Raw genomic sequence first — 11936 nt, 5'->3', positions numbered from 1 at the left:
TCATGTAATCAATTACCAGAAGTAACAATATATTTTTTTTTAATTCAAAATTTGAAATTACACCAAAAAGTGTGTTTTGAAGAGTTACATCATTTGAGAATGACCCCTAACAATTTACACGAATTATGCCTATAAATATTCATCATTTTAACACGTTTACATAGATGAGAAACTTTTGAAAAAATCTTGTTAACAATCATTCTCAATCATCAAGTTCTTGATATAAAAAAAACTTGCACAAATACACTTATTATTGAGAAATCTTCTAGTGATTCCATTTATAACATTTCCTCTAAATCAGAGAGTGAATTCTTATATTCTTTGGCTAAACTTTTGAAAAGGGTAAGAAATCCCTTATAAGAACAAGAGTGTGGTATCTCTTGATTCTTGAGAGACTCAAACACAAAGGGTGAGGGATCCCAAGGTGTAAGAGTGTTTTGTAAAGGATTTGAAAGATAGTGGAACCTCAAGTGGATTGCTTGGGGACTAAACATAGGCACAAGAAGTGATCGAACCAATATAAACTGAGTTTACAATTCTCTCTTCCCTTACCTCTTTACTTTTATTGTAAATTTACTGTATTCATTTATATTGGTAAAGATCTTAATTACTTGTTTTTCTCTTTTTAATCAAGGTTTTGATACATTATCATATTTATCATGTAAAAAGGAATTAAAGTGTGTTAACAAAGAAAAAGTTTATAAACTCAATTCACCACCCCCCCCCCCTCTTTTCTTGAGTTCATTGAGGCCACTATGATAATAGTTTCAAAAAATGCTAGAAGCTACTAAAAAATTTTGTTACCCAACAATTAAACAAGCCTTTCAGCTAGTGAAAAAAACTAAAAACTAGCTAAAATGTCTTGCCAAATATAACCTTAATAAGCTAGATTTTCAGCTTCCAACTACCAGGTAGCTCTTTAACTTTAACCTAATTTTTAAGTTTCTAGCTAGCTTTGCCAAAAATAAAAGAAAGTATATTAAAAAAAGAGTAAAAGCTAGTGTTCTAAAAAATGCTATTTCAAGAAGCATTTCAAAAAAACGCTAGAAGCTACTAAAAAAACTTGCTTAGTGGGCTATGTTCGACAAGACATTTCAGCTAGCTTCTAACCTTTTTTATTAACTGAAAAGTTTGTTTGATTGTTCGGTAAAAAGGTTTTTTTTAAGTAACTTCTAGTGTTTTTTAAAATGCTAGCTTTTAAATTTTAGCTTTTTATATTTTCTTCCATTTTTATCCCCAATATATTTATTAAATTTCCTAGTTACCTTTTTTAAATAAATCATATGATTTTATAATTTTTTTTATCAATTTATACTTTTTAGCTACTTCAACAACTAAGTTTATCAAATACTAATAATTTAATAAGCTAGCTTTTTAGCTTTCAGCTGAAAAATTAGTTGGAAGTTTGAAAGCTAGTTAGTAGCTGAAAGCTAGAAAGCTAGTTGGTAACTGGAAGCTGGAAGTTGAAAAACTAGCTTACTAAATTATAAATGTATGGTAAAACTAGTTGTTGAAGTAGCTGAAAATTGTAAAATGGCTGAAAAATAATAAAATCATGTTTTATTTTAAAAAGGTAACAAATATATTTAGGATAAAAATGAAAGAAAATTTAAAAAGTTAGAAGCTAGCATTTTAAAAAATGTTACTTCAAGGCTATGCATGGTAAACAAGCTTTTTTTAGGCTATATTCTATAAAACTAGCTGATTGAAAGTTGGAAAACTAACTAGTAGCTAAAAAGTTAGCTTTTTAAATTATAAGTGTTTGATAAAACTAATAGTTAAAGTAGCTAAAAAGTGTAAAATGACATAAAAATAATAAAATCATAATTTATTTTAGAAAGGTAATAAGGAAATTGAGTAAATGTATTGAGAATAAAAATAAAAGAAAATATAAAAATTTAGAAGTTAAAGCAAGAGTTTTAATGTTACTTCAAAATAGTGTTTCAAAAAATGTTAGAAGCTACTAAGAAACAACTTAAAAAAATTTGTTTACCGAACAACTAAACAAGTTTTTCAGTTAGTAAAAAAAGCTAGAAAGAAACTAGTTGAATTATCTTACCAAATGTAGCCTTAGTAGCTTTGAAGTAGCGCCTTTTAAAATGTTATCTTCTAATTTTTTTATTTTCTTCCATTTTTATCCTCAATATACTTATTTAGTTTCCTAGTTATCATTTTAAAATATATCATAATTTTATTATTTTTCGGTCATTTTACACTTTCAACAACTAGTTTTATCAAACACTTATAATTTAATATGTTAATTTTTCAGCTTCCAACTAGCTTTTTAACTTTCAACTAACTTTTCAGGTAATTTTATGGAACATAACCTTAGAGTGAAAAGAAAAGTAAAGAAAATAATAAAATATTTAAATTAAAGTAAAGTGGTAATTCTTCCTTTTCACACTATTTATTCTCTATCAAATTCTTCCTACCCCCATAAATACTGCAGGGACCAAAACGGTTTCCATTCTGCTTCAACTTCAAGAATTGCTCGCCACCAAACTCGCTCTCTCTTCATTATCTTGTTTCTCGGTGCGATGGAAGACCAATGTGGTGGTAATGGTAAACACATGAACACGAACACGAACAGCAATGGTTACGTGGACACGTCGAAGGCGGAGAGAGCAGTGTGGCTGATGAAGTGCCCTCCCCTCGTCTCTCGCTCCCTCCGCGCTCCTCCCTCCGACCCCTCTCGCCCCGTTGCCAAGGTCGTCGTCTCCATCGACCCCCTCAACTCCAACGACGACGATTCTCCCCCTCAGGTTCTCACTCTCTTCGCTAATAATATTCAACATAATCATAATAATAATAATATAAAGAATGTGTGAATGTTATGTTATGCGTAATCAATCGGCATTGGAGGAGCTGATTCAGCGAGAGTGGAAGGTCTCTTTTAATGTAGTGCCTAGGGATGCCAATTCGGTAGCTGATTTGCTTGTGGATTGGGGTGCCAGAAATGCAAGGGTGGATTGCTCATGGGATTCACCACCTTTCTGGGTCTTAGAGTCTTTTCGTAAAGACTCCTTTAGTGTTTTGTAGTTTTTGCTAGCTGTTGTTTATTTTCCATCATCTACCAAAAAAAGGGCATTGGCACGGGTTCAGGTCTTGTTGATGGGAAAAAAAAGTGATTGGGAGAAGAGATCCTCTGAGGGGCCAGACAGTTCACCGGCAGAGATTAATCATTGACAATGCCGATGGATACTTCACATCCAATATAATGGGATAATAAAAAAAATATTGACATTGGGTGGTTGCAAAGTCTTACATTATATTATATTGTAGTGTATTATATGCTATGTTTGGTTGAGTGAAAGTGTTGAGAAAAGAAGAACCACTCAAATCGAAGGCTCGATTTTCATTGAATTAGTCCTACCAAAATCTTGTTGATTAATTGGGAAGGTTCACTTTGTTTCGTGGTTTTAAATAGTGTTCTAAGCTTTGTTGCATAATGTGACCGATGCGTTGGCCACTATTGTTAGGGACACTCCAAAAACCTTGATATTGCAATCCGTAAACCTTGCTTGGATTAACAAAATTGCATGACGGTAGAAAATAAAATATAATTCACTTTTAATGCTAAATAATTTTCATTACATCCTGCATTTTTTTTAAACCCCTTTTACCTTAGTGGTAGAATATAAAATATAATTCACTTTTAATTTCTTTAAAATTTGCTTTCGGTATTGTTCTCCAATCAGAATTGGAGTTTAACTTTGGTACTTGGTAGTCTGCCTAATAGAGGTTTGCGTTAAGCATAGCATAGGTTTGTGATATTCTAATTCTGATTGGAAAGCAACCCAAAAAGCACCTAAGGAATTGCATCTTGTCATATGTTGTGTATGATATGAAAATAGTTAGTGATTGTAACTATTAATAACACTTTTCCCTGTGATTTTTGTCCTTTTAAATTGATTGTTTAGTTAAAATACTCAGTTTACAATGGAGTTGGCCGGAACTGAAGCTGGACATATACCCAGATGTTATGTTATGGATATGTCTAAAGACTTCATTCCCATGTCTGTGTTTTCTGACACACCACAAGGTAAATAATATTCATCTTTCAGTGACCATGTGTATTGAAAGTTACTTTAGTCAATAATTAAGCGCACTGTTATTTATATCTTTGTTTGACATGAAGTAGCTTCCATAATTTGAACACTCAGCTGTATATTACTTTCATATTATTTTGTCATATTCTGCTGTCATTAAATGATCACCTGTTTCATGGAATAGAGTGTGTTCCTTCAAAAAAGAAAAAAATGAAGGTGTGTGTTCATTCATTTTAACTCTGTAGGTTGAAATAAGTGGACCTCATATGTATCAGCCATGAATTTTTCCAATAATCAGAAGAATTAAAGATGCATGTGCATTCTTTTATTCATTAGTTATGAATTTGACTTTCCAACAATTGAGTTAATCTGTTTTAACAAAGCATGCAATTCTGAAATTGAACCTGTAATTACTTGGATGGAAAATGAAGTAATGAATCATGTGATTGTTTGAAGGGAGAATCATAGAGCTGTTTGTTTCATTTGCTGTAAAGTATGTTGTAAAGCCCTAACAGTCCTTAAATGGTTAATCAAACATGCACTTACTGTATCCGTGGCCCTAACTGCTTCCTTTTCTACCCTTTCCCCATATACGTCTAATCACCAGAGGTCTATCAGAGAGATAGATGGGAATGTCAACTATGAGAAGCTCAAGTTTTGCATGCACAGTGTGAGAGTATCAATCAGTAAAAAAATGAGACGCTGAATGCAATTCATATAATGAACACTCATTAAAAAATATTAGGACATTGCAAATTGATTGATCAGACAATGGGAGGGGACTGATTAAATGCTTAGCATTTTGTTGCTTTACCTTGCACTATCATCCTTTATAATTACATTTTGGGTATGTGTACATGTTTCTTTGGATTGGGACGCTACATGTTCCGGTTTATTTAGTTATATTAAAGACAGACAACTTCTTGGTGTCATTTCAAGCTTTGATGCAGAGGATAACTTTCTTCAATATGTTCAATTATTTTTAGTTACTTTCCTAACAATATAGTTTATGTTATATGCCAAAGAAAAATAATAACAGGAATGAGAAGTTGAGAATTTTACAGTCAACTCACTGTCATGTAAATTTTTCTTCAATTTCGATATTCCATCTTGGCATCTTCTAGCTTTCGATATAGCATTCTAAATTTCAATAATCATTTACTACAAAATGGAAAAGATGAATCCAAATTTCTTTACATTTCAAGGTTTTGGATTTTATTATCAATGTTCCTTGTCTCATGAAAGGTCTCAGTTAATTATCTTAAGCCATGAGCTATTTTTTCTGAATGGTTATAAATTGGGTAACTGTTGAACTGCGTATTATAGCATTAGACTCTGCTCCTCCAAAATATAGGGGTTCATTTTGAGGGGAAAGTGAGAAATTTCAAACCTAGTTTAATAGTAATTATGACAAAAATATTTGTACATAACTTGGATTTGTTGATATTATTTTTCATCCATGGTTTAGATTCCTCACTGTTCCTTCTTAAGTGAACCTATCACCATAAAGGAGTGAAATCTTCTAGAATTTTATATTGCCAATCCATTTAGGGTTTTAATACTTCCTAGATAACTCTACCTCGTGATTTAACTTGAGCAAATGATGTTTGAATAGACACTGCTGCAACATTTTGTTTTCTAATATTTCCATTCCCATCCTTTATTATCAACCTTCCCATTTCCATCCACTTTTGTTTGAAGAATTCTTCTATTACTTGGAACTTCTATTCCTTTTTGAAATCAAATGCCGAGGCTATGGAATGAAGTCTCTTCCTTGGTTTCCTTAACTTTTATGGTCCCACTCATTTTTTTTCTTTTTTTGAGGATGGTAGGATTTACACTGTAGACTCCTATGAAGGTTTTTCTTGTAAATCCTTTTCAGTTCCTTATTCATCTCCAATAAGGACAACTGTCTTCTTGACAAGCTCCCTTTTTGAAGTCTAAGACTCCCTCTACTGAGAAATCTTTCATTTGGTCAGAAGCACTTAGTAATAGTTTTGTGGGTGATATATAGACAACATGATACACTTTCTCATGATTTTTTTTATTTGTGTTTCTTTGGTTCTGTTATTAGTTGCTAGCAACTATTTAAAATGTCTAGACGCTGGGTATTGGACAGAAAATCCTCTCTAACGGGCATGCAGTTTATGTTGTTATCTGATGCTTTTGGTTGGATAGGAATCTCAAAAATGTCAAGGATGGTTTTTCTTCAGTTGTCTCCTATTATGGGATTGATATGTCTCCTTATTTTCTTTGTGATGCTTAGCAAATGGTTATTTCTGAGGGGTTTCTTTTTTGAATATGCAGAGAGACTGGCGAGTTTATTTAATTAATGTGCTGTCCTTGTATATTCCGATATAATTTCTGTCTACAACTACAACACTATATGATATCTTATTCTTTGTACTTTTTTATTTCTCTGTTCTTAAGGATATTTTACTCTAGACAGTAGTTGGTTTGATATCCTTAGCATCATAAATCTCCTCTATCAAAGCTAATTTAGCAAAATGTAAATCCACCTGTTGAAATTTCTTGTCTTGTAGGAAAGATCTCTGTGGAGGGAAAAATACTGAACAAGTTTGACATGAGGCCCCATAATCAAACCCTTGAACTCTATGGTAAACTCTGCCGTGAAAGGACAAACAAGTATATGGTCAAAAGTAGACAGATACAGGTTTTTTCTTATAGCTCTAGTTCTTTAAATGTTGATCCATTGATTTAGGCAAACAATTTCCATTACCTTTGACTTCTGAATTCTTTTTTCAGGTTATTGACAACGATAGTGGGGCACATATGAGGCCAATGCCAGGGATGATAAGTTTTTCCACTTCTGGACCCAGTGTAAATGGCTTATTCTGTTTCTTGCTACCAATTACAGTCCTCCACGATTTCATGCTAAGAGAAACCCCTTTTTTGGCATCATGGCAGTTCATCATCATTATATAACTTACTGATCAAATCATCCCCCCCCCCCCCCCCCCCCTCCTTTTGGGTTGATAATGAGATAAAAATGACAATCAGGGTTCCATATATAAAAATACTTACATGTGACAAGTCAATGCATCAGCAGTGTGGCTGAGAGAGATAGAGTGTTGAAGAGGTGGAGTTGAGGACTATATCTACAGGCTTATTATGCTGTTCAATATTTTTTATTAGTTGTAACAGAAGTTTGTGTTGGATTAGGAAAAGAAGAAATCTCCAGCTAAAGCAACGGATACGAAGAGAACAAGAAGAGACCGTGGAGAGATGGAAGAGATTGTGTTCAAGCTATTTGAACGGCAGCCAAATTGGAGTTTAAGAAACCTCATACAAGAAACCGACCAACCTGAAGTATGTGCTTTGAGTAGTTTTCTCTTATAATCTGGATATTATGGGATATCACCATATTTTTGAACACTTAGCACTTACACAATCTTAAATCTCTATACACAAAATGAATTACAACCATAAAAGTTTGTTGCTTCTAGTAGATATGCATGTACAGTGGACATAATATTTGTGCAATTGAACTAATCTATACAGGTAGGTCTCTACAAGCACACATGATTACGAAACAATATATACATTCAAATTGACATTTATTTCTGTTTGAAGTTATTACTTTTAGTAGTGCCTGTTTTAACTAATGTGTTGAATCTAACACATTTATACAGCAATTTCTGAAAGATATACTAAAAGACCTTTGTGTCTACAACAACAAAGGAACTAATCAAGGCACGTATGAACTGAAGCCTGAATACAGAAAATCTGGCGATTAAGCAACCTTCAAATTTTATCTGTGCTGATCCATTTGTTAACCTTCTTCAAATGATGTATAGCGTACTAATTTAGTTTTTTTCATTAAGTTCAAGTTGCCCAATGAAGCAGCTTGCATCCTGTTAGAGCCTTTTCAGTTCCTTGTGCACGTGATTTTGCAGATTTTGCTACACCACTATTTTGTTCCTACTTTGAAAAAATGAACTAGAGACATTTTTGATCGATGCCATTGCAAAGTTAACAGAATTACAATGTGAATGTGATAAAAGTAGCAAAAGGCACAAGACAGGTTGAACTGCGCTGCTTAGAATTTTCTAAACTCTTTCTGATACTTAAACAAGCTTTTTAAAGTGAGCGAGTTGGATATTGGACAGAAGCACTTAATTTACTGAAAATTTGAATACATGTAAGCCATCAGATGCATTGTATGCAATTCTACTGTTGCAAAGGTAATTGCAGATGGTTATTGTCATCATGTTGCTTTGTAGCGCTCAGTTGTTGTCAAGTTCTTTGTTTTGTTCACAATAGAAATATAAGAGAATGTTTTGAAGCAAAACCGTTGTGAAAAGTTATGATGAGCAATTATAACTTATTTGATAAACACTGAAGTTGAAGGAGTAAGCGTCGTTTTTATTGGGGGCTTCAATTTACTGTTGGTCTTTACAGGATTTCGGTTGTGTATTTTTGGTCACTTAATTTTTAATTTTTAATAGTGCAATTTTGGTTCTTAAATTTGTTTCAACTGCAAAATTTGGGTCCAGCCTCCAGTCTATCATCAATTTTTTAGGTTGTTTGGATGAAGAATTTCATTATTTCAGAACTTGAAAGGGTTTAAATTTGAATTGCTTTGAATTAATTTCTTTCATTTTTAAATGTTTTTTTATGAATTAATTAAAAAATTTGAATAGAGCAATTTAATTTCCACCAAATGATTTTTCAAAAAAAATATTTTTAAAAAATTAAAATATTAAAATTTAATGAAAATAGCATTAGTTAATTTTAAAATATTAATAATTCATAAATATTTAAGTAGTTTTAATAACTTGGTAATTTTAATATAGATAATAGTTTTTATTCATCAGATTTGATAATATTTAATAATTCATAAAATTTTAAAATTTGATAATTATAAAATACAGATATCCATATTTTAATTTATCAATATTGATAGAAAGAAGAGGGAGAGAAGAGAAAAAGATGATTGGGGAGAGAGATGAAAGAGGGTGAAGAGAAGAAAGTGAAGAGAGGAGGGGGTAGAAGAGAAGATAGAGAGAGGGAGGAGACGAGAGAGAGCGAGGAGAGAAAGGGGAGATACACTTTCATGTTATGGAAATAAAGAAAGTACTTCAAAACTCAAGCTTGATACTAATTTTTTTGAAAATTTATTGATTATATTAAAAAACAAATGTAGTTACTAAAGATTTTCTATCAAATGTATTTCTTTTTTTCTCGAATTCTAGATAATTACTATTACTTTTTTATAAGTATTATTAGAAATAAGAGAAGGGACATATAGGTAAAAAAAAGAGAGCGCGTGACTAATTTCAAATTCTTACTTTTTTGTTGAACTTGAAATTCTAATTTTATCATAAATCACTAAAATTTCAATTTATTTTAAAATTCTCTATCCAAACATGTTCACCACATCACATCAAAGAGAGAATTGTTCTCTTTCTCTTAAAATTTTTCATCCAAATTAGGAGGTCTAACAAAGTTATTTGCACATAACTCAGTGATCGAGGCCGTACCCGAATCAAATAAACATTAAAAATGCAGTATCTAGGAAGTGATCCTAAGTCGTCTTCCAATGAGCAATGATAAACCAAACGTTTATAACAGATAGTAATAAAACAGTAAGGAATTGGGGGGGGGGTGTTTGTTTTTGTAATTTAAACAACAAGTAATTTGAATTAAAGAAATAACAGAACTAAAACGTGTTGTTTCCCCTTGATTCAAAAGCAAGTCTCTTATGCTAGGTTATGAGAATTTTTCCCTAATCAGTTCACCCACTTAATCCAACCCGAAATTAATCTACTAAGCGAAAATTAACCTAAGGCTGTCATTATGTGATTTAGCAACACATACACCAATTAATCCCTCTCCCATGTCCATTAAGCATGAACGAAACTGATCATTAAGCATGAACGTAAATTAAGCGCAGAGACAATTAATCAAGCATGAAGCATGCATGGATTAATAGCAATAAATACAGAGCAATTGGTGAAGAGGAAAAACTGATCAGAATTCAATAGTAATAACAAAACCTCAAAGAGAGTTGTGCTTGATCTTCAAGAGAAAATAATGCTGGAGACTTAGCCTTCCATTAATCAGCAGAAACGAAAACGAATTCAAAGGCAGAAGTAGAAAATGAAATTTCAATTGTAAGCAGAAAACGAAATTTTATTCTACGTGAACAATGCGTGTGAACAGTAAAAACTGGAATTGCAAAACCCTAAAAATTCTCCTCTCTAAAAATAGTCTCCTCCTACTAAAACCCTGGTGCTGTTATATATGTCCTCAGCCCCAAAGTTTACAATTCTGCTTTAAGTCGAAGCCCAAAAATGAAATAAAATAAAACTGGACCAAATAAAATAAAATTAGATAAAATAAAATTGTCTGCTCTCTTCAAGTCCAAGCCGGTTCAGCCTAATTCCAGATCCAAGCCCAATTGCTTATAATTCTCCTGAAATTAAATTAAAAACACAAAATTAGTCAAGTAGGCCCAAATAATAAAATTGCATAGTTAATTTGACAATTAAGGCTAATAACTAATTAAAATGGTGACAAAAAGGGTTAAGAAATAGGAGAAAATAATGACACATCACTCAGTTATAAACCTCTGTTCAATTCCTGTACAAAAAATGTATCAATTTATTCATTTATGTTGAATTGGGTTTGTAAAGTCCTTGATTTTTTACTTTTCAATGACACTCACACTACAACAACTCATATGGTGACACTTGACTAAACAGTCAGAATCCTCCGTAGGTAGACATCGCTCGACTGCTCTCCAGATCATTGATTGTCCCTGCTGTCGCAACCTACCCTTCGGTGGGAGGGCGACGCGTGACTCGCGGGTGCGTCCTCCAAGAAAGGAATACGCGCGGAGTCGCCACCAACGTTTATTTGAGGAAAACGTCGGAAAAATCGGAAAAGACGTAGTCTACGAACTTTAAGTGAAAGGTTCGGGAGTTGTATTTACGCACGGGGAAGGTATTAGCACCCCACGCGTCCGTCACAAGAGACGACAACCTTTAATCAAATGTGCAAATATGACTTCAATTTATATTCTTTTCCCTTTTTACGTTCTTATGTCTTTTTTATGCCTTTTTATGTTTTTATCTCTTTGTGGTCAACAAGGGCGTTTCCCTTTGCTCCTACGTATTCCTCAATTGTGATGAGAAAATCAGACCTACGTAGTTCTTTTAGAACTGAGCGTTGGCTAAGTTGTTTTTTTTAATCTTTTTTGCAAGATATATTTTGATTGAACAAAAGGTCATTTAAGGTGTTGGACCATTAAACAGTCTTTTGATTTTGAAAGGAGAGAAACGTTAAGGCGTTGGACCATTAACGATCTCTTGTTTTTGAAAGGAGAGAAACGTTAAGGCGTTGGACAATTAACGATCTCTTGTTTTTGAAAGGAGAGAAGCGTTAAGGCATTTGGACCATTAATGATCTCTTGGGGTGGTTGACAAAAGCGGGGCTTTTGCTCCTACGTATCCTCAATTGCGATGAGGAAATCAGACCTACGTAGTTCTTGCAAAAGCGGTAAAGTTACATGTTGATTTTATGCTTTTCAACGGTCCATGTTAACCGATAAAAGCAAAAAGGACCGTTTAAGGCGTTGGACCTTAAAACGGTTTTTAGTGATTTTTCGGACAAATCTTGATTTGTGAGTTGATTTTAGCCTTAGTTTCACTTTGGTTATTAGTCAATTGATCCAAGGAAACTTCCAAAGAAAAACGTCCGATTGATTTTTTTGATTATGTTACTCAAAGATATTTTGATTATTATATTATTATTTTACCTCTTTTTGGTTTCCAACGTGGTTACGACATGACCGAACGGTCGGATTTCATTTTAACAGAAATTAACGGATGTTACAATTCAAATGATCGGTGGAAATTTATT

General features: G+C 32.8%; 1 protein-coding gene across 1 annotated transcript; it reads left to right on the top strand.

Moving 5' to 3' along the window:
- The first annotated feature begins 2453 nt into the window (after positions 1–2453).
- Positions 2454–7857, top strand: LOC100790941 (general transcription factor IIF subunit 2). The gene is made up of 6 exons (XM_003524589.4): positions 2454–2762; positions 3934–4042; positions 6593–6723; positions 6816–6890; positions 7233–7379; positions 7703–7857. Exons 1-6 carry the CDS (start codon positions 2538–2540, stop codon positions 7805–7807), a joined length of 792 nt encoding a protein of 263 aa, XP_003524637.2. The 5' UTR covers positions 2454–2537; the 3' UTR covers positions 7808–7857.
- Positions 7858–11936: the final 4079 nt, after the last annotated feature.

The sequence above is a fragment of the Glycine max genome, chromosome 5, assembly GCF_000004515.6.
Source record: "Glycine max cultivar Williams 82 chromosome 5, Glycine_max_v4.0, whole genome shotgun sequence".
NCBI lineage: Eukaryota > Viridiplantae > Streptophyta > Magnoliopsida > Fabales > Fabaceae > Glycine > Glycine max.
The sequence above is the reverse complement of the archived record's forward strand: the minus strand, read 5'-3'. Positions and strand labels throughout refer to the sequence as shown.

What these genes read in the sequence shown, in the direction of transcription:
- LOC100790941 (XM_003524589.4), top strand. Translation starts at nt 2,538, where the DNA reads ATGGAAGACCAATGTGGTGGTAATGGTAAACACATGAACACGAACACG. An exon ending in GTTTTCTGACACACCACAAG is followed by an intron (nt 4,043 to 6,592) that starts GTAAATAATATT and finishes CTTGTCTTGTAG; the next exon opens with GAAAGATCTCTGTGGAGGGA. An exon ending in AAGAAACCGACCAACCTGAA is followed by an intron (nt 7,380 to 7,702) that starts GTATGTGCTTTG and finishes ACATTTATACAG; the next exon opens with CAATTTCTGAAAGATATACT.